At 45.3% G+C, this 26604-nt stretch overlaps 1 protein-coding gene across 1 annotated transcript in view; it reads left to right on the forward strand.

The window, feature by feature from the left end:
• Positions 1-844: 844 nt before the first annotated feature.
• Positions 845-26604, forward strand: part of EIF2S2 (eukaryotic translation initiation factor 2 subunit beta) — a 30186-nt gene continuing 4426 nt past the window's right edge. The window contains exons 1-8 of the mRNA XM_082272636.1: positions 845-1016; positions 11093-11270; positions 13402-13502; positions 13590-13722; positions 16842-16942; positions 20003-20151; positions 20255-20311; positions 22542-22627. Coding sequence (XP_082128762.1) covers positions 1002-1016; positions 11093-11270; positions 13402-13502; positions 13590-13722; positions 16842-16942; positions 20003-20151; positions 20255-20311; positions 22542-22627 — 820 coding nt within the window. The 5' untranslated portion in view covers positions 845-1001. The remainder of the gene's footprint in view (positions 1017-11092; positions 11271-13401; positions 13503-13589; positions 13723-16841; positions 16943-20002; positions 20152-20254; positions 20312-22541; positions 22628-26604) is intronic.

Consider the following 26604-nt stretch of genomic DNA (forward strand, 5'->3'; position numbering starts at 1 on the left):
CAAGCCCAGCACAGCAGGTACCAAAAAAAAACAAAAAAACTCATAGTCAGTCACAGACAGTCAGGACAAGAGTCAGGACTCAGACCCCCACCAGCCACCCACCACACCACCACCAGTGTGCCACACCACCACCAGCAGCCAGCCAGTCCAGAGACAGCAGGAGCCAGCAGGTACCAAAAAAAAAAGGTTAAGTAAGGAGGACTCAGACCGCCACCACCACCAGTGTGCCACGCCACCGCCAGTGTGCCACGCCAACGTCACCACCAGTGTGCCACGTCACCACCACACCACCACAATGTTCTAAAATACTGTATATAGGGTTTTTATTCTTCAATCAGTTAATATAAACATCTTTGCTAATAAAGATGTTATAGAACGTAATTGCATTATAGAATATTAAAAAAAAAGTCACAGTTACTTTGCTGAGTAACTAATTACTTTTTCAATGTGGTAACTGAGTCAGTAACTCAATTACTTTTTGGGAGAAGTAATTTGTAACTGTAACTAATTACTTTTTTAAACTAAGATGAGCAACACTGTAGGTTTGGGGTTATAAGTAATTCTTTAGCAAAAAATACTGATTTAAACTTATAAACAAAAAGTGCCAAAAGAGAGCTACGGCTTTGACTAACACTTTCAAACCCAAAGAGAAGTATGGATTTGAATTTGTTATTACAGAAATAAATACTAATAAAATTATAATGTTAATAAATAGGACAACAACATCCTCAGTATATTTTCCTGAGGAAAGCAGAGTACTGCAGACAGACTACATCTCCCATAGTGCAGTGCGCGGACGCACGCTGACTACGTGTACGTAGAGGCAGCCATTCTGTGGGTGCTGTGCGCAGGCGCAGGAGTGTGTGAGTGGCTGGAGCTGATGTAAGAGCGGAGACCGGGGAGGAAGAGATTACACCGGGTGTCGGTGATAGGAAGAAACACACGTTATCCTCGTTTATACACAGAGCAGGCGGGGAGCGGCTCCGAGACTGAGCGACAATATGTCTGGAGACGAGGTGAGTGAGGGCGGAAGTGATTACACGAGGTGCCGGGACATGTGCGCCGGCTGCAGAGGAGAGGCCTGGGGCCTGCGGCGTGGCGGGGATCCGGGGTGGTGTCCTCATAGGTGGGGAAGGTTGCTGCTCTTCTCCATGTGATCCCATCTACTGATAGACTTGTGTGTGGGCTCATCGTACTCTGTACAGTGTGATTGTACGATCTGCTTCACATCCATCGCCAGCCGTGTAATACAAGGGCCTGGCTGGCTGGGGGCTCATAGAAGGTTTAGGTGTCTCCTCATAGTTCTGGTGGATTTATAGGAGTTTGCATGGAGGAAATCAGACAAAGCCCCCGATCCTTTCTGTATACTAAGATTTCTCCATGCACATCTTATGCACACATGTGGTAGGCCTCTGGTGGATCACTTTTCAGAGGGTGTTTGATAGGCAGTGCAGAGATGTGTCCAACTGTCTGCCTGGTAAGGTGTCCCCGCTGCCTCCTTGTGTGCCCTGCATACTAGCAGTGGATGTACTCCAACCATGGGGTCCTGGCACAGTGTGTGGGCACATCTGTGCACATGGAGGGGGTTACTGCACATATGACTTCAGACTTACCCTGGTAGGGGTGTTTGCACGAGTGTGGGGAACCCTGATGGTGCGCGGATGGCCGGAGGGGGGGGGGGGAACCCTGATGGTGCGCGGATGGCCGGAGGGGGGGGGGACCCTGAGGGTGCGCGGATGCCCGAGGGGGGGAACCCTGAGGGTGCGCGGGTGGCCGGAGGGGGGGGAACCCTGAGGGTGCGCGGATGCCCGAGGGGGGGAACCCTGAGGGTGCGCGGGTGGCCGGAGGGGGAACCCTGAGGGTGCGCGGATGCCCGAAGGGGGGGGGAACCCTGAGGGTGCGCGGATGCCCGAAGGGGGGAGGGAGCCCTGATGGTGCGCGCGGGTGCCCGAAGGGGGGAGGGAGCCCTGATGGTGCGCGCGGGTGCCCGGAGGGGGGAGGGAGCCCTGATGGTGCGCGCGGGTGCCCGGAGGGGGGAGGGAGCCCTGATGGTGCGCGCGGGTGCCCGGAGGGGGGAGGGAGCCCTGATGGTGCGCGCGGGTGCCCGGAGCGGGGAGGGAAAGCTGATGGTGCGCGCGGGTGCCCGGAGGGGGGAGGGAACGCTGATGGTGGGCGCGGGTGCCCGGAGGGGGGAGGGAACGTTGATGGTGCCCGGAGGGGGGGGGGGGACGATGAGCGTGCGCAGATATACACATGATATTGGTCACTTTCACACGGGTTGTCTGATCAGGTCCGCCTGTCAGTTTTTCAGGCGGACCTGATCGGACCCTTCAGTCTCCTCTATAGATCGCAGCAACCCACCGCCATCCGATCCTGTCCATGCAAAACAGACGGATGGTGGTCCTATTTTATATCAGCCCGGATCTGATCAGATGACATGGAAACGGATAGACGGTCTGTTTCCATCCGATTGCCCCATAGAGGAGAGCGGGGGTTCTAGTCGTTTTTGTGTGTAAATTTAGGATCGGTTATTTTTGTATTAGAAAATAAAGCTTTGTTGTTAAAAAAAAAAAAATAAAAAATAAAAACTGGCTTCTGACTTTTTAGCTGGCTCCTAGATTTCAGGCAGATTTGTCCAGCCCTGTCTTATAGTATGGACTCGTTGTCGTCATTTCACAGCGGTAAGTATGTAAACAGTCCCAACATGTTTTGCCCATTGGGCTTCTTCAGGGGGGAACCTGCTGATCTTGAAACTGTGAAAGAGCACATCAGTAAGCATCAGGAATTCAAAAATCTCAATTTAGTATTTGTCTGCTTCCGTAGCGATATTATGCTTACCAAACCCCTCTGTCAGTCTTTATCTAAACAGTTGGTCATCAGCATGAAGTGACGAGTCACTTCATCCTGATGACCAACTCTTAGTTGCATTAAAAAGAAGCTCCTGGCTCCCCCCCCCCCCCCCAAAAAAAAAAGGCAGTAGCTACAAATACTGTACCTGCTGACTTTTAATATAAGGACACTCGTCTGCTCCTTGATCCAGCGCTGTCCTCACCCAAGCTGATTCTTCAATCCGCTTCAGGTCCAGACGCCAGCTTCTTCACTATGGGAAACCGGCTTCCAACTGCGCATGCTGTGCTGTGTGATTGGTCCCGCAGTCATCACAGGTCCCAGAAGGCTGCAGGGGGAAGGAGGTGGTGGAGGGCAAACTTCCTCCAAGATCGCCATGGCAATCTGACCAGAAGTGAGGTAGCAGGCACCTGTCAAAATCGCCATCTACTGAAGCAGGCAAGTGCTTTGCCATCCTTGGCTACAGGTCTGTGTGTTTCTATTGATGCACACCGTGTAAGGAAACACAAACTCTACTCCCTGCATGCCGAGGTGACTCCAAAAAGAAAGGAGCCCCCCTGAAAACTTGGGGCAGCAGCCTAAAATGGATCATAGGCAAGAATTAAAAGAAGAAGCTGCATACTTCATAAGTGATGACAACTTCTGAAAGTGCTTAAAAAAAGAAACTGAGGGTTTATTATGACTTTAAGAAAGTTGTGGGCCTTTATGCTATAGATCAGGGATCTCCAAACTACTACAAGTCCCATGAGGCATTGTAAACTTTTTACATTCACAGACATGACTAGGCATGATGGGAATTGTCCAGTTGTTCAGGAACAACAATTCCCATCATGCCTGGTCATGTCTGTGAATGTCATAGGTTTACAATGCCTCATGGGACGTGTAGTTCTGCAACAAGTGGAGGGCCACAGTTTGGAGACCTCTGCTATAGATGGTGAAGCAGATGTCTCACATGCTTGCATACTCAGGGAGACCTCTGCCAATCTATGGCCACTCTACAAAGCATGTCAGCAAGTTTAATTTCTATGTTACCCTTTCATAACCTAGCTGAGTCAGTTTGGGGCAGCATTGTCTGTTGAACAGTATGGCTAAGAGTGGGAGGATCGGCCTTTACAGCCATCAGCTCAAAACAGATAAAAGCTAAGTGACTGTGAGAGAAAAACTTTATTGGACAGATAATATTGAAGAGCGATGTTCTGAGGTATTGGCACAGGTGCTTTAGTCCTATTACTGCTATATTCTTTTGCACACATTAAAATGCACATTGTAGATTTTCTAAGGCTCGGTTCACATTTATGCGATGCGGGAAGGCTGCGAATTCGCAGCCTGTTCCCGCATCGCACACGCACCCCTGGCAGTTCACACTGCCATATGCGATACGCTGGGGGTGTCAATGTAATCTTAACGATACCCCCAGTTTGATCGCATATCGCAGTGCGATCGTGCAGTTCGCACAGGAGCGGATCGCACAAGTGTGAACCGCTGTGCGATCCGATCCTGATGCGGCTGCAAAAATGCCTCCTGTGCGTGTTTGCTCCGGGTGCGATGCGAATTTAGCCATACAGTTTGTATGGCTAAACTCGCACCGCACAGCCGATCGCATGTAATGTCGGAGCAGTGCGCTCCGACATTACATGCGAACCCGGCACTCGCAGAAGTGTGAACCGGGGCTAAAAGCCGAGAACCTGTCGAATAACATGGTGACAGTTGCCATTTTCTTTATCTCACAAGATATCAGCGCCACTATTTATCAACTCCTGTATATTCAGCGCCGGTTCACATACGCGCGACGCTACTTCCCGGGGAGACCTCCGAGATCGCGGTGCGAGCAGCGCGCCGCGACCTCGGAGCGGCCGCCACGGACTTCATAACATTGAAGTCTATGGCAGTCGCCTCCGGGTCGCCCCAAAGAAGCTCCGGACCCTTTTTCTAGGTTGTGTCGCTCCTATTAGAACGGGTCCGCAGCTTCCCTATGGGAGGCGACCTGTGAGGCGACCAGGTCGCCTCACAGGTCGCCCTAGTGTGAACCGGGACTTAGGAAAACATTTTTTTGTGCTCACACAATAAAACCCAGCTTCTTGGTAAATATAAAATATGAGGTGCATTCAATGACTATATGCCAGATTTGTCAAGTCTTAGAGCCCATTCACACTGCCGCGACTTGTCAGCCTGACAAGTCGCGGTCCATTGAGTAGTACAGAACCCGTTGTAATAGGAGGGACACAAGTCGCTCCAACTTAGAAAAAGGGTCCTGTACTACTTTGGGGTGACTTGCATAGACTTCCATTATGTGAAGTCCCTGCAAGTCGCGGTGCACGCGACTTCACAGGTCGCCCCCCGAAGTCGTGTCGCCTCAATGTGAACTGGCTCTTAAAGTGGTAGTAGATTTTAAAAAAATAAATAAGTTACTTGGTCGGAGCTCCTTTTGCATGAATTACTATTTCAATGCGGAGTGGCATGGAGGTGATCAGTCTGTGACACTGCTGAGGTGTTATGTAAGCCCAGGTTGCTTCGATAGTGGCTTTCAGCTCATCTGCATTGTTGGGTCTGGTGTCTCTCATCTTCCTCTTGACAATACTCCACAGATTCTCTATGGGGTTTAGGTCAGGCAAGTTTGCTGACCAATCAAGAACAGTGAAACCATGATCATCAAACCAGATATTGGTACTTTTGACAGTGTGGGAGGTGCCAAGTCTTGCTGGAAAATTAAATCAGCATCTCTATAAAGCTGGTCAGCAGAAGGAAGCATGAAGTGCTCTAGAATTTCCAGGTAGAGGGCTGCGCTGACTTTGGACTAGATAAAACACAGCGGACCAACACCAGCAGATTACATGGCTCCCCAAATCCTCACTGACTGTGGAAAAATCACACTGGACCTCATGAAACTTGGATTCTGTGCCTCTCCACTCTTCCTCCAGACTCTGGGATGTTGATTTCCAAATTAAATTCAAAATTTTCCACAGTCAGTGATGATTTGGGGAGCCATGTCATCTGCTGGTGTTGGTCTGCTGTTTTATCAAGTCCAAAGTCAGCTCAGCCCTCTACCAGGAAATTCTAGAGCACTAAGTTCATACTTCCCTCTGCTGACCAGCTTTATAGAGATGCTGATTTCATTTTTTTTTTTGCATAAAAAATGGATTAAAGTGTATTAAAAAAATGTTTGAACAACTGCTGTGCAAATACCGTGTGACATTGCAACAGTCGCCATTTTATTCTCTAGGGTCTCTGCTAAAAAAATATTAGAGCTGCACGATTAATCGTAAAAAAAATCGCTGTCTCGTTTTACACCCCCCACCTCACGATCTTAAACGGCATGTCCTCGATTTCCTACAGAGCTGTTCTCTGCTCACTCACAGCTGTCAAAAAAAGGCTGCTAAGGCTGGATTATAAACACAATGTTTTACAATGTATCCGTTCGTTCTTTTAGATCAAAGGAATGAACTTCAATCCGTAAAGGAGGGCAGTTTAACGTCCTAAAGACTCAGTCTCGGTTCACACTTTTGCGATGCGGGAAGGCTGTGAATTCGCAGCCTGTTCCCGCATCGCAAACGCACCCCTGGCAGTTCACACTGCCATATGCGATACGCAGGGGGTGTCAATTAAATGTTAACGACACCCCCAGTTTGATCGCATATCGCAGTGCAATCTGACAGTTCGCACAGGATTGGATCGCACAAGTGTGAACCACTGTGCAATCCGATCCTGATGCGGCTGAAAAAAAGGGTCCTGTGTGAGTTTGGTGTGAATTCAGCCATACAAAGTGTATGGCTGAATTCGCATTCGCACATGAGATCGCATGTTATGAATTACATGCGATCACCGCACTCGCAATAGTGTGAACCGGCCCTTAGGCCCCTTTCACACATGCGGACCGATCAGATCCGCCTGTCAGTTTTTTTAGGCGGATGTGAACGGATGCTCCATACATCTCTATGGGGCAGCGGATGTCAGTGGAGACACCTCTGCTGACATCCCATCCGATCCTGTCCGTCAAATCTGGACAGATGGAAACCCTGTTTTTCATTCGTCCAGTGGATTGGATCGGATGAGAATGGACAGGCGGTCCGTTCTCATCCGATTCCCCCATAGAGGACAGCGGGGACCTGACAGCTCTGTCTCTGCACACAGAGCGGTGACAGAGCTGCCGTCCGCCTGGTCAGTGTTTTGAGACTTCAGAGATGAGCGTTTTACGAGCTGAAGTACGCGCAGATGTTAACAGGGCTTAAGCCTTTTTCTGCCACTTGTTGCTTACAAGTTAAAAAAAAAAAAATATATATATATATATATATATATATATATATATATATATTAGGGGTGTTGGAAATAATCGGCGCATCACGATTCAGCCTTTTCCGGTTTGGTTACGCGGGAACTTAGAATAATCGATTCCTGGCTCCTCCCCCTCCCTCCACAGAAGTGTCATTGCTGGATTAATATGCAGCGGTGGCCTGGCTGCATCCGGTGCTGTTCCCCTCTCATTGGAAGGTGTGTAGCCTCAGGAGGCGGGTGCTGCAGCACATCTCTGACCCTCTCCTGTAGTGTTTAGGGGGGAGCCTTGAGCTCCTTTTTAAGTTGTTGTCTGCTGTGTTTAGACTTTGCTACAGATAAAATAAAATAAAAAATGGAGTTCTTATGACTGCTTGAATTTTTTTGATTAAAACCATTGGCGTTAATCGTGATGCATCGCAGAATCGAATCGTTGATATGATCGTTATCGAATTGTGAGGCAAGTGAAGATGCGCACCTCTAATATTAATGTGTGTGTATATGTGTAATATATCATTTTTTTTTTTTGTTTGCTAGAAAATTACTTGAAACCTCCAAACATATACCGTATTTTCCGGCGTATAAGATGACCCCCTCTAATTTTCATCTACCGGTAATACTTATACTTAGGTTACCTTGGAGATATTTACTCGGCGTATAAGGCGACCCCCCCCATTTTTGGGGGATTTTTTTGAGGTTCAAAAGTAGTCTTATACGCCAGAAAATACAGTGTAATATATATATATATATGTGTGTGTGTGTGTATATATATATATATATATATATATATATATATATATAATAACTTCTGCGCAAATAATGTCGCATAAAAGATTGCAACAATTGTCATTTTATTCTCTAGAGTTACTGCTATAAAAAAAAAAAATTATTTATATATATATATATATATAGCAGGAACCCTAGAGAATAAAATTTTTGCAATTTTTTATGTGACACTATTTGCGCAGAAGTCTTTCAAACACAGTTTTTGGGGGGAAAAAATACAATGAATTTTAAAAAAAACTAAACGGTTAAAGCGGAGTTCCACCCAAAAGTGGAACTTCCGCTTTAAATAGTCCTAACCCCCTGACATGCCACATTTGGCATGTCATTTTTTTGGGGGGGGGGGGGGAGCGGGTACCTAGTTTTGACAGGTACCCACTTCCGCTTGGAGTGATGCGGCGCCCTGAGCGGAAGTTCTCCTCTCTCCCTCCCTGCAATCTTCTGGGACATGTCAGAGGTCCCAGAAGATTGCCGGCAAATCACAACGCGTAGCGCAACTCGCGCATGCGCAGTGCGTACCCGGCTGTGAAGCCGCAAACTGTCACAGCCGGGTGCCCACATCAGTGATGCCGTGGAGCAGAGAGGGAGAAGACGGCGCATTGCTGGACCGTGGGACAGGTGAGTGTGCGATTAGGCTGGAACTCCGCTTTAAGTGAGCAGACTTTTTTTGTATAATGTAAAAGATTTTACCCTGAGAATAGTGAGAGAATCGTGATCTTTATTCTAAGCAAACAAATTGTGATTCTAATTTTATCCAGAATCGTGCAGCTCTGATATGTGTTTGAGGATTCTAAGTATTTTTCTAGCAAAAAATAAACATTTTTTTACTTGTCAACAAAAAGTGCCAGAAGAGGCCTGGTCTTTAACCACCTCCCACCCGGGCCATAGTACATATACGGCCGGGCGGGAGTCTCCTCCTTCTGAATGGACGTTCCGGAACGTCCTTCAGAAGGAGCGAGATCGCGCCGCCGCGGGCACGCGCAGCGGCGCGATCTCGATGTGCCTGTGTCCCTAGGACACAGAGCAACAAGACTCGGCAGGAGGGCCCTGTGATTGGCCCTCCTGATCACATGACGGCTGTGACCAATCACAACCGTCATGTAATGTCAATACAGCCGTTGTAACGGCTTCGATCTCTTCTCCTCCTGACAGATCCTGTCAGTGAGGAGAAGATCAGAGAATCGATTCTGCAGCTGGGGTGATCAGTGAGTATTTCTAATTACTCACTGATCACAGGGGGGGTCTGTGCTGGTAATCAGATGATTGATTACCAGTGCAGCCCTGGGGGGAGGGGATGCCACTAGAGCCACCAGGGATGACCACCAGGGATGCCCACCATGACCACCAGGGATGGCAAACAGGGCTCAGAGAGCCTGCCAGTGGTGCCCCCCTATCAGTGCTGCCCACCAATGCCATCTATCAGTGCTGCCCACCAGTGCCCGTTATTGGCATCTATCAGTGCCGCCCATTATTGCCCACCAGTGCTGCCTATCAGTGCCCCCGATCAGTGCTGCCCATCGGTGCCACCCATCAGTGCTGCCCATCAGTGCCTATCAGTGCCCACCAATTCTGCATATCAGTGCTATCTATCAGTGCCACATATCAGTGCCCATCAGTGCTGCATATCAGTGCCACCCCATCAGTGCCACCCCATCAGTGTCTCCTCAGTGCCTGTCAGTGCGGCGTCATCAGTGCTCATCAGTGCAGGAAAAAACTTATCTATTTACAAAATTTTATAACCTAAACAAAAAAACTTTTTTTTTTTTTTTTCAAACTTTTTGGTTTTTTTATTTGTGCACCAAAAAAGAAAAAACCTGGCGGTGATCAAATACCACCAAAAGAAAGCTCTATTTGTGGGGAAAAAATGACATAAATTTGGTTTAGGTACAGTGTTGCATGACCGCGCAATTGTCATTCAAAATGCAACAGCGCTAAAAGCTGAAAATTGGTCTGGGAAGGAAGGGGGTTTAAGTGCCCAGTATTGAGGTAAAGCGGAGTTCCACCCAAAAGTGGAACTTATGCTCTTTTGTAACCCCTCCCCCCCTCCGGTGCTACATTTGGCACCTTTCAGGATGGAGAGGGGAATGGGTACCTGTTTTTGACAGGTACCCTTCCCCACTTCCGGGATACGGCGTCATCCCTCGGAAGTTCGGCCCCCTCTTCCCTCTTCGCAGCACGCTTCGCATGCGAAGTAGGGACCCGCTCGTGAAGCCACAAGGCTTCACTGCCGGGTTCCCTTACCGGCAATTGCAGTGGCAGCACCCGACAGACGATGGAAACATTGGCTGCGGTGCCGACATCGCTGGACTCCAGGACAGGTAAGTGTCCTAATATTAAAAGTCAGCAGCTACAGTATGTGTACAGTAGGGGTATCTGCTGACTTTTAATTTTTGGAGGGGGAGGCGGAACTCCGCTTTAAGTAGTTAAACTTCATTCAACTCAAAGTTTGATCCATGTGTAATGGCCAGCTTTTAGGCAGAAGATTTACTGCATACGATTGCAGGATCTTTTTTATAACCCGTTTATTTACTTGTGTATGATTCAGAGATGTTTAAATAGGAGCTGCCATCATAAATTCACTGTTCTCAAATCCTTTCCGTGTGTTGCCTCATCCTCTAAGTGAAGGCATTCTTGGATTTCTTTCTGTTGCATCATTTTGTGGTCATTATTTTGGTGTGAGTTCACGGGGGGGGGGGGGGGGGTTACAGTAGGTGCCTATATCATATAGTTGTCCTTTACCAAACTGTAATATTAGATGTGTGAAGGGTACAAGGTGTTATGTTCACTGATTGACGTTGTATCCTCACATGGTGGTACCGTTGTGTTTTATGCACCCAGATTTTAGTCCATAGTTTTTTGATAGATTTATAAACTGTCTTTTCCCTCTTTTTGTAATTGAGGGGGAGGGAATCCCTGACATTCAGTTTGAAAAGAATGCTGGGCTTTTTTTAAAACAGCCCAGCAAACCCCTTCATGCCAATCTCTGCTATGTAAAGTAGAGGGCTTCCCCTTTCAAGTCTGTTTTCAGCAAAGCAGCAGAGATAAAAACGCTTCACTCAGAATTTGCATAGAGCTCCACCTTGTGGTTGCAAGTGGATCCTCGGTCTTTACACGTGTAGTTAGTATATGAACGGAGATTGTGTTCACTAAAGCCTGGCGGAGGGAAATTCATTTCTATTTTGTGTTATCCTTTTAGATGATTTTCGACCCTACTATGAGCAAGAAGAAAAAGAAGAAGAAGAAGCCCTTTATGTTGGATGAAGAGGGGGAACAGCAGGTGGAAGAGACCCAGATCCCTGAAACGAAGGAGGTAGAACCAGAACCAGTGGAGGACAAGGATGTGGATGCAGATGACGAGTCCTTTAGGAAGAAAGGTGCAGTGCAATCCTTGTTTCCTTCCATTTCTTGGCCCCTGTTCTTGCTTGCAGATCACATTTATTTGTTAGTGTGTTCAGTTCATTGGTCGATGCCATTATAGGAGAAGTATAGCCAAAGCTAGTTTGGCTATACTTCCCCTGTAGGTACAGGAATTCAGTTCATTCTGCACTCCTGTGGCCTGTTTTCAGTAGACAGCGGGCTAAAGTCCGCTCTCAGCTGACGTCACTTAGCTGATCCCAACCCTGGAAAGATCCCGACTGTATGATCCAGATCCACCCAAATGCCTGGACTGGCACCTGGCTCAGCCTCTCCGCGCTCTGCTGAGAGCCTTAGCCAGCCCCTCCATAGTGTTGAAGGGGCAGAGCAGAGAGCTGGTGACAGTCACGACTCTGCTTAGCGTGGAGGGCAGAAATGAGCAATTAGCAGAGTTTGAGCACTCAGTTCTCACTGCAGAGCCGGATCGATGCTGCATCCGCCTAGGTGAGTATAAATCTATCTGGAATGTGTGTGATATCTCCGGCCACAGTGACTGGAATTAAAGTGTATTTAAACTTAAAAACGCAGCCTTTCAGACGAAGAGGACTACAAGGGAAAATCAGGGGAAAACTAATAATTTAAAGAGGAGGCTCATGGTATAACAACTTAAAAGATAAGTTCACCTTAAAATAAAAAAATTAATAAATGCACATCTTTTTTGCAGGTTAAAAAAAAAAAATGTGCATTTTAATTTTTTATTTACTCTGCAGCCTATAAAGCATTGCACCCACAATCAGCAGATTGTGGACGCAGTGCCAGAATCCTGCAAACACTCACAGCACAGACAGTTACTGAATGGCAGGAAGAATCGGAGAACTCCGAGGACGCTCACTAGCACCCTCATAATTAATTGAAAACTACAAGCCATTCCCTGCAGAGGGCAAGGGGAGATGTCGTTTATTCACAGAACTCTGTTTTTCACCACATAACGACCGCCCACCGCAGATATACTGCAGCAGGAAGCCTCTGCTGGGCAAAGTGACGTAAGGGTACGTCACTCGCTCAGCCCCCTCTGGGGGGCGGGCGCGCCCCCGCTCGTTCCCTGGGGCGCTAGCGCGAGTGACCGGCGGCTCCGATGGCCGCCGGTCACTCACGATCTCCTGCTGCAGAGGGAGAAAGACAGGCGGCCGATGTAAACACAGCCGCCTGTCATTCTCCCTTAGATCATCACAGAGGCTATATGCGATCCTGCTATATAGGATCGTATGTCTCTGTGATGATCTAACAAGCCACGCCCCCTGAAAGTTAGAATCACATCCCTAGGGTCACACTTAACCCCTTGATCACCAATAAAGTTAACCCCTTCCCTGCCAGTGTCATTTTGGCAGTAACAGTGCATATTTATAGCACTGATTACTGTAGTAATGTAACTAGTACTCCCAAAAATGCCAGTCAGGGGTCCGATCTGTCCGCCACAATGTCGTAGTCCCGCAAAAAATCGCAGATCACCGCCATTACTAGTAAAAAAAAAAAAAAAAAAAAAAAAAATGACAAATCTTTCCCGTAGTTAGTAAACACAATAACTTTTGCGCAAACCAATCAAAATACACTTATTGCGTGTTTTTTTTTGTTTTTTTTTGTTTTTCAAAAATATGTAGCAGAAAACAAATTGGCCTAAAATGTTAAATTTTGATTTTTACATTTTTTTTATTTTTTTTGAGAATTTCATATAAAAAAACTTGTCGCTCTTTTTTGTTTATAGCGCAAAAAATAAAAATCGCACAGGTGATCAAATACCACCAAAAGAAAGCTCTGTTAGTGTTGCACGACCACACAATTGCCTGTTAGTCACGCAGTGCCGAATCACAAAATTGGGCCTGGTCTTTGAGCAGCCAAATCTTCTGGGGCTAAAGTGGTTACATTCTGGTAGCAGGTGTGGGGGGGAGATCCCTCGCCCACTGTCACAGGAAAGGAGGATCGGGGGGGGGGGGGGGGGGCGGGCGAGAGGAGACAGGAGCTGGAACCTGTAACATGTTCCAAAGGTGAACTTAGCGTTTAAAAGTAGAGGTTCTCCTTCCTAATTTACCTAAATAAAATGTTATGTGATAGGTTATTTTTTTATTAACCTAGAACACTGTCTTCTGTTTTTAGATGCTCCTGATGATCTGGATGACCTGAACTTTTTGAATCAGAAAAAGAAGAAAAAAAAGACGAAAAAGTTTGAAATAGAAGAAGTAGAAGAAGGCGTTAAGGTAGTATATAAATATTTTGCCAGATTTTTTTTCCTTGCTGGTGCCTGTTCAGGAATGTTGATATCCATGGTGCCTCTTGCATGACAGAATTTAAAGATTGAGAGCGAAGTGCAGGAGGCCTCAGAGTCCCAGGAGGATGACTTGGACTTAATTCTGACAAAGAAGAAGAAAAAGAAGGTGAAGTTCCCTGAGGGTGTTGATTTTATCGATCAAGTTGAAGGTACGTTTTAGAGCAGATATCTGAAGCTATGTATTGCAAGTTTCCAAATTGCAGAGCCTTGCAAAAAACAGCCATATCTCCTGAAAATGCTAGTTGGCTGGCTCTCAAACCCAAACTTCTGAGTCACTGACCTTGAGCAAGTATACAATTGTATATTTGTGTCAAGTCAGTGACCAAGAAACTGGTTAACACCTTCCTGCCTGGCCTATAGCAAAATGACGGCCAGGCGGGGGTTTCATTGTTATGACTGGACATCATATTTTGTCCTCGTGCACGCCCCCGGGGACACGCATTGCAGTGATTGGTGGAGGGATGTGTCACTCGGACACGTAAAGAGCCTGTAGCGTAGGCTCTTTACCATGTGATCGCAGTGTAAATAGGATGTGGCAGTTATCGGCATTCCTCTACTCGCACTAACAGTAGAGGAGAGCGGATAAGCGGATCTCCTGAGGGGGGAGGTCTAGCTGAAAATTAGTGCATTGATTACCAGTGCAGTCCCACCAGCGGTGTCTTTTAATGCCCATAAAGTGGGCCCATCAGCACTGCATGTTGTTGCCCCCTCATCCGTGCCCATCAGTGAAGGATAAAAATGACTTGACAATATTTTTTTGGTACAGCATTGCATGACCGTACAATTGTCATTCAAAGTGACACAGCACTGAAAGCTGAAAATTGGCCTGGGCAGGTGGGGGATGAATGTGCCCGGTTCTGATTGGTTAAAACCAGACAGACAATAACTTTTTCTGATGGTTCCTTCTTACTTCCTGTTCTTGAGACAGCAGGACAGTTTTGACAGGAAGGGAGATTTCTTAAATGACAACAGTCTATGTCCAAAACTTAAAAAAAAAAAAACAAATTGCGTCTGTCGTTCATTGAAGGACACAGTTTGTCTCTGTTCTTCATAACAGTAGGGTTATACTGCCCCCTACAGGAGTAGGACACTAGGCAGAAAAAAAGTTCTGGCTATGCCTATGGGCAGTCTCAGGGGGTGTACCCTCTCCTCTCTCCCTGCTGTAGGATTTCAGTTTTAATCTGCCTAGTCAGGAGTGAGGACCTAGTTCCTTGCTGGGATCTCTGGTCCCGGCAAAAGTTTTTTCTTTTTTTTTTTCCTAGCTCGTTTTTTACCATATTTAACTGTTTTAATATCTACAAGCAACTATGCCGGATCCGGGCGACGGGATGGATGTAAAGATCCAGTGGTCACCCCAGCCGGTCAGTGAGCATGCGCGCGCAGACCCCAGCTTCGCGCTAGGTCGGCCACAACATAGTCCTACCGGATGGGGACTCGCACTGCGAGTTAAACGTCTTGCCAGGTCGCATACGACCTTGGTCTAGGCCCAAGTCGCAGCGTTCCTATTGGCTGACAGCCCCCCCCCCCCCCAAGAGGTTCTGTCAGGAGATGGCGTCCTCCTGTTCCAGCTACAGTAAGTAAATGTTTCCCCCCTCTCCCCATGGCGGGTTTTGGGTTGGACGTGGGCCCCTCGTTGGGACGGTCGGACCCTCATTTTCCCAGGTTCCCCTCTGTCCTGTCATGCCCCCCCCCCCCCCCCCACACACACTACTGGTGCTACAGGGCGATTGGAGCTACTCCTGGGGGCTGAGACCGGGCGCAGGCCATTGGTGGGGGGGTTTACCTGTAACTCCAGTGCCCCTTTTCCTGTTGATCCTTTCCAGGAGACTGGGGGGTCCCCTTGTGGGCTCCTAGAAGCTTCGCCGCCATTTTCTCGTAGGCTGTGTGCTGAGGCAGTTTGGCAGCCATCTTGGTACACCCGAGCGGCTATTTTGCGGTGGATTCCCATTGATTTTAAATGTTCTAGAGGCGTTTTTTGGTGGTGGTGGAGCCCCTCCCTTTACCCTAGTTCTGAAACTCAGGTTTTTCTCTGCTGATCAAGATTGCTTGCAGACACGTCCTGTGCAGACATTCTGGGCCTTCCTGGTGCATCTTTGGTGCTGGTGTTGAGTCTGGGGGGGGGGGGGTCTCTGTGCGTTCTGCATGACCTCTTGGGGGCGCTATAACGCGGTAGGACGTTAAAAAAAAAAAAAAAAGTTTTTTTTGGACTTTTTGCTATGGGGTTCCACTGGTGCAACATGGACCATGCGGAACTTTCTAACCCCTCAAGGAGGCCGCAGGGCCCTCCAGAGCCCAGCTATCCATAGATGCACTGTCGGCAGTCTTGGAATCCTTTGTGTCCCGGGTGGAGGTGGCCTGTAAGGGGCGAGATGCCAAGAAACACCCCCACCTACCCCTGCCTCATCTGATGTGTCAGATTCTGAATCGGATTCAGCCACCGCAGACGTGGGTCTCTCTGCCCTTGAGGGTGTTTAAGGTTTTTTCAGGTGAGTCTCATCTTGTTCTGATGAGTTCTATGTTGCCTTGTTGGCTATGGTTCAGCCTTGGGGAATTACTTTCTGCTGTTCCCACCCCTCATCTTTAAGGCACTGCTTTTGAATGTCCCTACTGTTATGAAGAACGGAGACTGCGTCTGCAAATGAATACTGTAAAATCCTTTTCTCTGCAGTTCATTAACGGCCGCAGTACCCGCCCCTCTATTTTGAGTTGGGTTGGTATTGTTTTCTCTGACACTGCTTTGATACAAAACTGACATCCTATAACGGGGAGAGAGGGTATACCCCCTGAGACTGCCCATAGGCGTAGCCAGAACTTTTTTTTCTGCCTAGTGTCCTACTCCTGTAGGGGGCAGTATAACCCTACTGTTATGAAGAACAGAGACTGCGTCCGTCAATGAACTTCAGAGAAAAGGATTTTACAGTAAGGCAAAAATCCAATTTTTTTTTTGGCACAGGGGAAACCAGCCCTGCTCATTTTAGTTATGCCTTTAAATTTTAATAAAATATACACAACATTTTCTTAGGCTTGAGAAGGTTCCGTGCAGAGAGAACATTATCAGTGTGACATGTTTGTTGTGTGCATAAAATGGCAGTGAATACATGCATGGCCCCCTACATGGTTTATAGGTTTCTTTCAATATTCTTCTCCATGAAATTTGTTACTTAGCAGAAAGACCAAAGAGCAGTTTTTTTAAATTTATATCGATTTTGGGTTCATTTATGGGGGGCTGTTTGTGTGCATACTGTGATAATTGTCTTGCATCTTTCAGCCCCGGAAGAAACTGACGATAAAAAAGATGATGGAATCTCTTTTAGTTCTTCACTTGGGCCTGCATGGGCTGGCACAGAAAGAGATTACACTTATGATGAGGTGAGTTTACATTTATAATGTACCTCCTTTAAATATTTAGGGTTTGACCTACTAAAACTGGAGAGTGCAAAATCTGGTGCACCTCTGCAGAGAAACCAATCATCTTCCAGTTTATTTTGTCAAAGCCTAATTGAGCAAGCTGCAGTTTGAAGCTGATTGGCTACCATGAATAACTGCACCAGATTTTGCGCACTCTTGTTTTAACAAATTAACTCCTTAACCACTTGCCAACCGCCCTATAACTGTTTTACTGCTACGTAGTTGCAGCTGTGTGCACAATTTTGTGTATACATACATGATTCTGCATTTCCACCTGCAGGAGACACACACCACTACTGCTGCGAATATTCACAACAGAAGCCGATCTGTGGGTGCAAAGCACTCAATGTCCTCAGGCACCTGTCGATCGTCGGCAATACACAGAGAACTGAGATATGCCTATGTAATCAAGGCAGATCAGTTCTGACGGGGAAGGGATGTATTTTGTGTGTCTGCAAAGCAGGTACTAGAATCAATCTCTTGCCCTAGTAAAAGCAGCACAGCATCCTTATTTACTCCTCATCCCTTCTCCATCAGCACTGGGGTCACATTAGCAAATAGAAGAGAAACTGAGGGAGAAGAGAAACCCTAAAATACTAGTCCGTACCAGTTTGCAATAGTGGAGAAGTAAATCACTTGTAATGTTGGATGTCCCATGTGAATGGATTTTGCTGCATTATGTAAAACATTAGTTTAGGGGTTATTTTACATTTTTTAGAATGGGGTGCCTCGAGATTGTGCAGAATTGTTAAGGGTGCCACAACTGGAAAAAGGTTGAGAAACACCGCTTTAAAGTATGTAATTTGTCAGAATCCACCTAATTCCTCATGCGACTGTGTTCTGTCTAGCATCCAGTCACTACGTCTCTAAGCACTGCCAGGTGGCTGAGCTAGTGGGGTCAAACTGCTGCCAACACTGGGGATCCTAGTGCTGGCTGTGATGGTGGAGCACCAGTAAGGTAAGTATCAGGGGGTCCCGTTGCACAGACACTATTACTTTTCCTTGAATTTGTAAGGTGACAATGTCTCTTTAACCACTTTCGGACCTCCTATATACTGTGGCAGGACGGCCCGGCCGCGCAAAACCGCGTATAGGTGCGTGATTTTGTGCAGGGGTTCTCGGGGGCACGATGACCACCCGGGATCATGCAGGGGAATGACAGAACAGCCGTCTGCCTATGTAAACAAGGCAGACTGCTGTTCTGTCACAGAGGCAGAGAGAGATCTTGTGTTTCAGCTAAGCTGAAACGCATATCTCTCTCTTCCTCTAGCACATCCATCCCCTCCCACCCACCCACACAGTTAGAAAGCATTCCCATGGACAGTGGTTCTCAACTCCTGTCCTCGGGACCCACTAACAGGCCAGGTTTGCAAGATAACTGCAATACATCATAGGTGATATCATTTGCTGCTCAGTGATTGCAGTATTCTAATCTGCATCTTCCCAAAGTAATACTTAAAATCTTGCCTGTTAGTGGGTCCTGAGGACCGGAGTTGAGAAGCACTGCCCTAGAAGGACACTTAACCCCTCGATCACCTCTAGTGTTCAACCCCTTCCATGCCAGTGTCATTTATACAGTAACAGTGCATTTTTTTTTAGCACTGATCACTGTATTGGTGTCACTGATCCCCAAAAAGTGTCACTAAAGGCCCGTACACACGTACCGATTGTCAGCCGAAAATGTTCGGCCGATTTTCGGCTTGTTAGTATGATGCTGCCGACAGCGCACTTTCGGTCGAACAGTATCTGTCTTGCAGGCATTAAAATTTTTGTATGCCGACACCAGAACGGCCGATTGTTCGCCAGTCAGTACAGATTTCGGCCGACAGACAGCAGATTTGCAAGACTGGGCATGCTCAGAAAAGAAAAAAGACACGGAAAGTTAACCATCACATGACATCACTTCTGCAGTCGGCTGTTGTTGGCCGACAAAATTCGTGTGCAGTCTTTTGCACTTTTCAACAGACAAGACAACCCTCAGACAAAAGACGGCCGATCGTTTGGCCGACGATCGGTACGTGTGTACGGGGCTTTAGTGTCAGATTTGTCTGCCGCAATGTCGCATTCCATAACTGTATCCCATAGTTTGTAGATGCTATAACTTTTGCGCAAGCCAATCAAAATACACTTATTAGGATTTTTTTTTTACCAAAAATATGTAGCAGAATACATATTGGCCTAAATTGATGGGAATATTCAATTTTTTTTTTAATTGGGAATATTTGATAGCAGAAAGTTTAAAAAAAAAAAAAAAATATATATATATATATATATATATATATATATATATATAATATATTTTTTTTTTTTTTTTTTTAAGGAAAGCTCTATTTGTGGGGGAAAAAGACATCAACTTTTTTTGGGTACAGCGTTGCACGACCGCGCAATTGTCAATTAAAGCAACGCAGTGCCGTATCACAAAAAATGGTCTGCTCATTCAGGGGGGTAAAACCTTTCGGAGCTGAAGTGGTTAAGCAAACTAAATATTTTTCAGTTGAGATTACATCCACTTTGAAGGTTTTAGTTCTGTGTGACAGCCAGGCAGCTAGCATTTTCTGTTTTTTCTTTATACAGGTGTCCTTAAAGTAGAATTATAGGTAAAACTTTTTTATTTTTCCACTTTGAATCGAGCAAGGGAGGGTTATAACCTCTGTCAGATTTTTTTTTTTTTCCCCCACATTCTGTGTCCCTTTTGCAGGGATTTTCCTTCCCTTCCTGTCCTATATCCAAACAGGAAGTGAGAGGAAATCCCTGCAAATTAAGGGAATTCCTTGGGGACCCCCAGGTCATCAGAACCAGTGTCTCCATTGAAAGTTTTCCCCTCTATTTAGTTTTTTGGGGACAACCCAAAAGTTGGGATTTTTTTATTTTCTATAATAATGGCAAACAGGACAAATGGAGAGAGGGAATCTTCTTAACGGGGGCACGGACAGCAAAAAAACCTCATAGGTTGCCTTTAGTTATTCTTTATTTTATTACTAATTGAACAAGTCCTTTCTTTGCTGCCTCTTTCCATTGTAGCTGCTTAACCGAGTCTTTAACATCATGAGGGAGAAAAACCCCGACATGGTAGCCGGAGAGAAGAGGAAGTTTGTCATGAAGCCGCCTCAGGTCGTCCGAGTAGGAACAAAGAAAACCTCCTTTGTGAATTTTACAGACATCTGCAAACTGTAAGTATCCGCTGGCGAGCTTTTCCTGCTGTTCTGCATTGAAGCGCTCCTTGTTATGTAACGATAACCAGTAACAACCTTTTCTGCAATGTTCCTTTTACAGATTACATCGTCAGCCAAAACATCTTCTGGCTTTCTTATTAGCTGAATTGGGTACAAGGTGAGTCCTCAAATGAATGCCATTCATAGTATTGATCTAAGAATCAGAGACTGACAGCTGATAACTCATCTGATATAATACACGCTCCTCACCGCACCAAACATTTGCTCTTCTCACATGTTATATTTACAGTAAAATGAAAGTAGCACTTTGTCTTTTTTTTTTTTTTTTATTGTGTTTTGCATTAGCACAGTATGAGACTATGCATCACCTTTTCATGAGAAGTGTGTGATGCAGTTAAGGGACCTTAAGGCTAAGTTCACAGGTAGGCGTTTTGGGACGTTTTTCTGCTCCAGGATCAGCTCAGAAAATGCCCAGCAAAACAAAGCCTATTCATTTCAATGGCCCCTGTTCACATCTGAGCGTTTTGATGTTTTAAGAAAAACGCTCAAAAAAGTACACAAGCTTCTTTTTGGGCATATTACAGGCGTTTTTTTTTATTTTTTTTTTTCATTGTTCATTTGTCAACCTAAAAACGCCTGCACAAAAATGCCTGTTAATAGCAACGCCAAGATGTGAACGTAGCCTGCCTTAAAGTAGTGTGTTTCAGTGTGCCCTCAAGCCACCAGTGATAAGTTCAGACATATATATATATATATATATACGTAAAACGTATACGGATAGGGTCCCCGAGGACGCTGAGCTGTGCTGTGTGTGAAAGACCTCGGGGACCCTATCCGTTTTACGTGGGGGATTCCGGTCTAGGGGGATCAGAGCCCAGCAGTCACCATTTCTCTGACCTGGAGGGTCATAAAGCACTACTGGTCTCTTTGTCGTATGGCATTTGAGACCCACCATATCTGGTGAGTTTACATCCTATCTTTCTTCTGAAAGTCACCTCTGTGATTGGATTTCCTGGAACATTGGAGGATCCAGCACCAAGCACTTGCACCTTTTCTGGCACTTTTTTGGACTATTTATCACAGAGTCACTTATGAACTATTTTGGACTTCACTTGGCACTATTACTACACCTATTTATTTATATTGTCACTTATTTATATATACTGTCTCACTGTGCAATTTTAAGGGCATAGATTTTAGTTATTGATGATAGCTTTTTAATTGGTATTTTATCCCTATTTGCACCTGTTCTTACTAGCAAGCGCTATATTATCCCATCTAGTTTGGGGTTTTTTTACCATCAGATCGCATATCGCAGTGCGATCTGACAGTTCGCACAGGAATCGGAGCGCACTAGTGTGAACCACCATGCGATTCAATTCTGTTGCGGACCAAAAAAAGGGTCCTGTGCGAGTTCACTGCGATTGCGGTGCGAATTCAGCCATACAAACTGTATGGCTGAACTCGCACCGCACAGAAATCGCACGTGATTTTAGGAACAGTGCGCTCCGAATCATATGCGAGCGATGTCTGTGATCGTGTAAGTGTGAATCGGCACTAAGGCTCCTTTCACACTAAAAGGCTTGAATTATTTTCTAAATGTACATAATATAACTGAGTTATCACATTTATACGTAAAGTTGATCCAGAGAATATCTGATTGCATCTCGGGGTATCATATATTTTCCCCTGCTGGAGCGAATTGAATCATGCTTTACTGGGGGTTTTTTTTTTTTTGCCTTCCTCTGGATTAACTGTGGGTATAGAATTGTGTGTATATATAGAGGACTATACGTGTGTGTGTGTGTGTGTATAGATATATATGTGTGTGTGTGTATATATATATATATATATATATATATATATATATATATATATATATATATATATATATATATATATATATACATACATACATACATACATACATACATACATACATACATACATACATACATACATACATACATACACCCGTGTCAGTCCTGAGAATATGAATGCCTCCATTGACCTCCTTTTCGGAGAATGCTTGTATCCTGCCAAGCCGATCTGGTGACTTGACTATTTTGAGTCTCTGACTTGGAACCAGTGTGCAGGACCGGAGTGGTCACTCCTGACTTTCTAGATTTAAAGGGGTCTCTGGCAGGCAGTATTCTGAGAAATGTCTGCTTTGTTATTTGTTCAGTAATGATATGGTATGTGGATTGGTGACTTAACCAAGTAGATTGTCACAAAACAGTAATTTACAAATCTTTTAAGTGAAAGTATAACTTACGCATTTTGCCTAAATGTCCTGTTCTGCACTTTTCATGTAGTTATGTACGTTTTGGGGGGCAAAACCTCTAGATTCTGCTTTCCTTAACCCCTGCCCTTTTTTATTTTCATAGTGGTTCCATAGATGGTAACAACCAGCTAGTCATCAAAGGTCGCTTCCAACAGAAACAGATAGAGAACGTCCTGAGAAGATATATCAGTAAGTGGTTGTGGCTTTCAGGTTTAAAATGTGCTTCCACTATTGCATCCAAACTTGAGAGAGGTCCACTGTATTATTCTCATATGCACAGCATACCTTTTAAAGAAAAAATAAAAAATTATTTGAGGATTTTACACAGAACTCCAATAAGCAGCTTGCAGTTTGCTTATTAATGGAGAGAGTGTATTATTAACATGCAATATAGCACCCAAACCTTGAGATCTTTAACCCTTTATTAGGACAGTGTGCACATCTAGTCTACTACTGATAATAAAGATCTGCCAGCACAGTAAAGGCAGGATTAATTTTTATTATAAACATACCTCACCATCTCTCTGCTTAACATGACATAGCAGGGGAAAGCTTGGTTGTGTTTCTGTGTGCATATACACTATATTACCAAAATGTATTGGGGCGCCTGCCTTTACACGCACATGAATTTTAATGGAATCCCAGTCTTAGTTGGTAGTGTTCATTATTAAGTTGGCCCACCCTTTGCAGCTATAACAGCTTCAACTCCTCTGTGAAGGCTGTCCACAAGGTTTAGGAATGTGTCTATGGGAATGTTTGATCATTCTTCCAGAAGCGCATTTGTGAGGTCAGGCACTGATGTTGGATGAGAAGGCCTGGCTCACAGTCTCCAACTCTTTCATCCCAAAGGTGTTAGATTGGGTTGAGGTCAGGACTCTGTGGAGGCCAGTCAAGTTCCTCCACCCCAGACTTGCTCATATATATCTATTTTTTTTTGAATTTTCAGAAGAGCAAAAAAAAAAAATGTACAGTGCATCCGGAAAGTATTTACAGCACTTTTTCCAAATTTTGTTATGTTACAGCCTTATTCCAAAATGGATTAAATTCATTATTTTCCTCAAAATTCTACAAATAATGCCCCATAATGACAACGTGAAAGAAGTTTGTTTGAAATCTTCTACAACCATTTCCAGATGGATCAGGCAGATGGTGCATGCCTATTCCATTAAGGGTCAGGCAGGCTCCTCTTTTTTTTTTTCCCTGTCAAGGCGCATTCCACAAGGGCACTTAGTGCCTCCTGGGCCTTCTGTCTTCAGGCGTCAGTGGTTCAGGCGTGCAAGGCAGCCACATGGTTGTCTGTGCATACATCATTCACCAAGTTTTACGAGGTGGATGTACTTTCATCTGCCAATGCTGCATTAGGCCGCAAGGTTTTGCAGGCTGCTGTTGCCTCTTGAAGCCATATTCTTTCTTGTTGGTGAGCTCCAGTTGTTCCTGGTTGAGCTCCTGGTTTACTTGGTTGGCTAAGTTTAGCCCTTTTTGGGAATTATGCGCATTGCTATGTTTTTCCCACCCCTCATGTGGACACTGCTTTGGGATGTCCCAAGGGTCAAAGAAGATATGGAGCTGTGTCCATCAATGAACGAAAGACAAAACTGAATTTTTGTCTTACCGTAAGATTCTTTTCTCTGATGTTCATTGACTGACACAGTACCGCCCCTCTGAGTTGGGTTATATATTCTTCTGACACTGCTTGTTACAAACTGAAGTCCTATAGCAGGAAGTAGTAAGTATACCCCCTATGACGGCCCTAGGGGCGTAGTCCAATTTGATTCCGCCTAGTCTTACTCCTATGGAGAGCAGCATAACCTAAGGGTCAAAGAAGATATGGAGCTGTGCCTGTCAATGAACATCAGAGAAAAGGATTTTACGGTAAGACAAAAATCCAGTTTAATGCAAATTCCTCTACAGGACCCACCACCACCACCACCACCACCCCCCATACATACCTAAGCCCAATCTCGATCCAGTGATGTGCAGGAGAGCTGAGGCGGTCTCGACTCTCTCATTCTTCATTGGCTCAGGTACAGCAGCAGGAGCCATTGGCTTATGGACACACAGAGCAGGGCTCGGGAGCGAGCATGCAGGAGTGCCCCTATAGTAAGTGGCTTGCTAAAGGGGAACTTGGCTTTGGGGTGAAGCCAGGAGTGACCATGGGAGACCCCAGAAGAGGCAGATCGTGGCTTCACTGTGCAAAACCACTGCATAGAGCAGGTGAGTATAACATGTTTTTTTTTTTTTTTGTTTAAAAATCACGTCACGGCCTCAGCAGACCTAAACACTTCGTGTTGTTTTTTTTTTTTTTTTTTACGGGAAAGGCTAAGATCATTTTTTTTTTTTTTCTTTTGATCTGTCTTTCCAGGCTAGAGGAGAGATGTGGGTTCTTATAGACCCCACATCTCTCTGTAAAGAGAACCTGTCATGCCCTATTCCTATTACAAGGGAATACAAGTTTTTTTTTTTTTTTTTTTCCAGGGGAAAATAAAAATTTGTTTTGCGCAAATACTGTGTGACATAAAACACTTCTTGACCGCCATTCTTTTCTCTCTAAACATATTTAATGTTTGGGAGTTCTAAGTCATTTTTCTAGCAAAAAAAAATGTTTTTTTACATTTAGGAGAGGATCGCCAGAATTGGCCTGGTGTGGCAGTGGTTAAAGAATTCCTCTTGTATTGTTGAGTATTTCTAACGTGGAACAGATGTGAGTTTTTCGGTAGAAGAGACCTTGTATGTCTCTTTTCTGCCAACAAACCTCTTTCCCTTACTGCTAAATGTATTAATTGTGCAGTACAGTCCTGGCATCAGTAATAGCCGGGAGCCAGGAAGAAGCATGTGCAGAAGTTAATTTATCGTAGCATCGGGGAGAAATCAAATCTGTGTTGCTTCTCAGAAAAGAATAACTTTTCTTTCCATTCAGCCCCATTGACACTCGGTTAATATACATTAATGCAGCCCCCCTCTGTGTGCTTGCAGTGCACCCTTACACACACAAGAATGTATGCGCACTAATTTTAATGCAGTGCATGTGAAGCACTGATGGTTCACATCTGTGCTTTGCACTGCTCTGCCTAGGTGCGTTCAGGTGGCATTCATTTTTAACTTCTTGTCGACAGTATACAGTACATATACGGTAACAAAGCAGCTCTCCTGCACTGGATGCTCTGCGCATCGGATAGGGAAGCGCCCCAGCTGTGCTGCGATTGGCTGCAGCTCAAACCAATCAGCTGTACCCATGATCGGCTCTGGAGATTACTGAAGAGAGCTGGGGGGGGACAGGACTCTCTGACAGCAGCAATGTGCTGTTTTATTTTCCTGCAAAGCAGGGGCAGAGTAAAACACGTTAAAGTGGTTGTAAACCCACCTTGAGAACTTTTATCCATAGGTAAGTAAGCCTTCAATAAGATAAACAAAATATATATGTCAGCGCCTCTTTAAAAAACTAGCAGCGTGCAAACAGTGTGTATATATACCAACACCAACTTTCAAATTATAATAATAAGGTTGCAGCGCTGCAAACGTATTATTATATAAGAATTTAATAAGGCTTACCTATAGGTACTGTAACTATCTCCTAATCTTGCACTGTTTAGGAGATATTTACATTGCATGTAGCCGATGACGTCATCGACGCATGCGCTCTGAAGAAACGGCCGCCCGTGCCATTTCTTCAGAGCCCTGTGCCGTGACCAGCCAGTAATACAGCCGGAGTCCGCAGACCTGGAAGGAAGATAGATGCGGCCCCCAGCAGGGACAACGCAAGCTTCGTTTGCAGGCAAGTGTCACATAATGTGCTAGTATGCGATGCATTTACTTTGCAGGTGGAAAAAAAAAAAGGAAGAGTTTACTTCCTCTTTAACCACATATTTAACCCCTTGATCGCCCCTGATGGTAACCCCTTCCCTGCAAGTGTTATTAGTAGAGTGACCGTGCATATTTTTAGCACTGATCACTGTATTGGTGTCACTGGTTCCCAAAAAAAAAAGTGCCAGGTGTCTGATTTGTCTGCTGCAATATCGTAGTCCCCCTATAAGTCGCTGATCGCTGCCATTACTAGTAAAAAAAATAAAATAAACATTCCATAAATATATCCCGTAGTTTTTGGACACAAACTTTTGCTCAGTTTTTGGACACACAAACTCTTGCTCAAACCAATCAATAAATGCTTA

Source organism: Pelophylax lessonae (genome assembly GCF_965119305.1).
Source record: "Pelophylax lessonae genome assembly, chromosome: 11".
In the NCBI taxonomy this organism is placed as follows: Eukaryota; Metazoa; Chordata; class Amphibia; order Anura; family Ranidae; genus Pelophylax; species Pelophylax lessonae.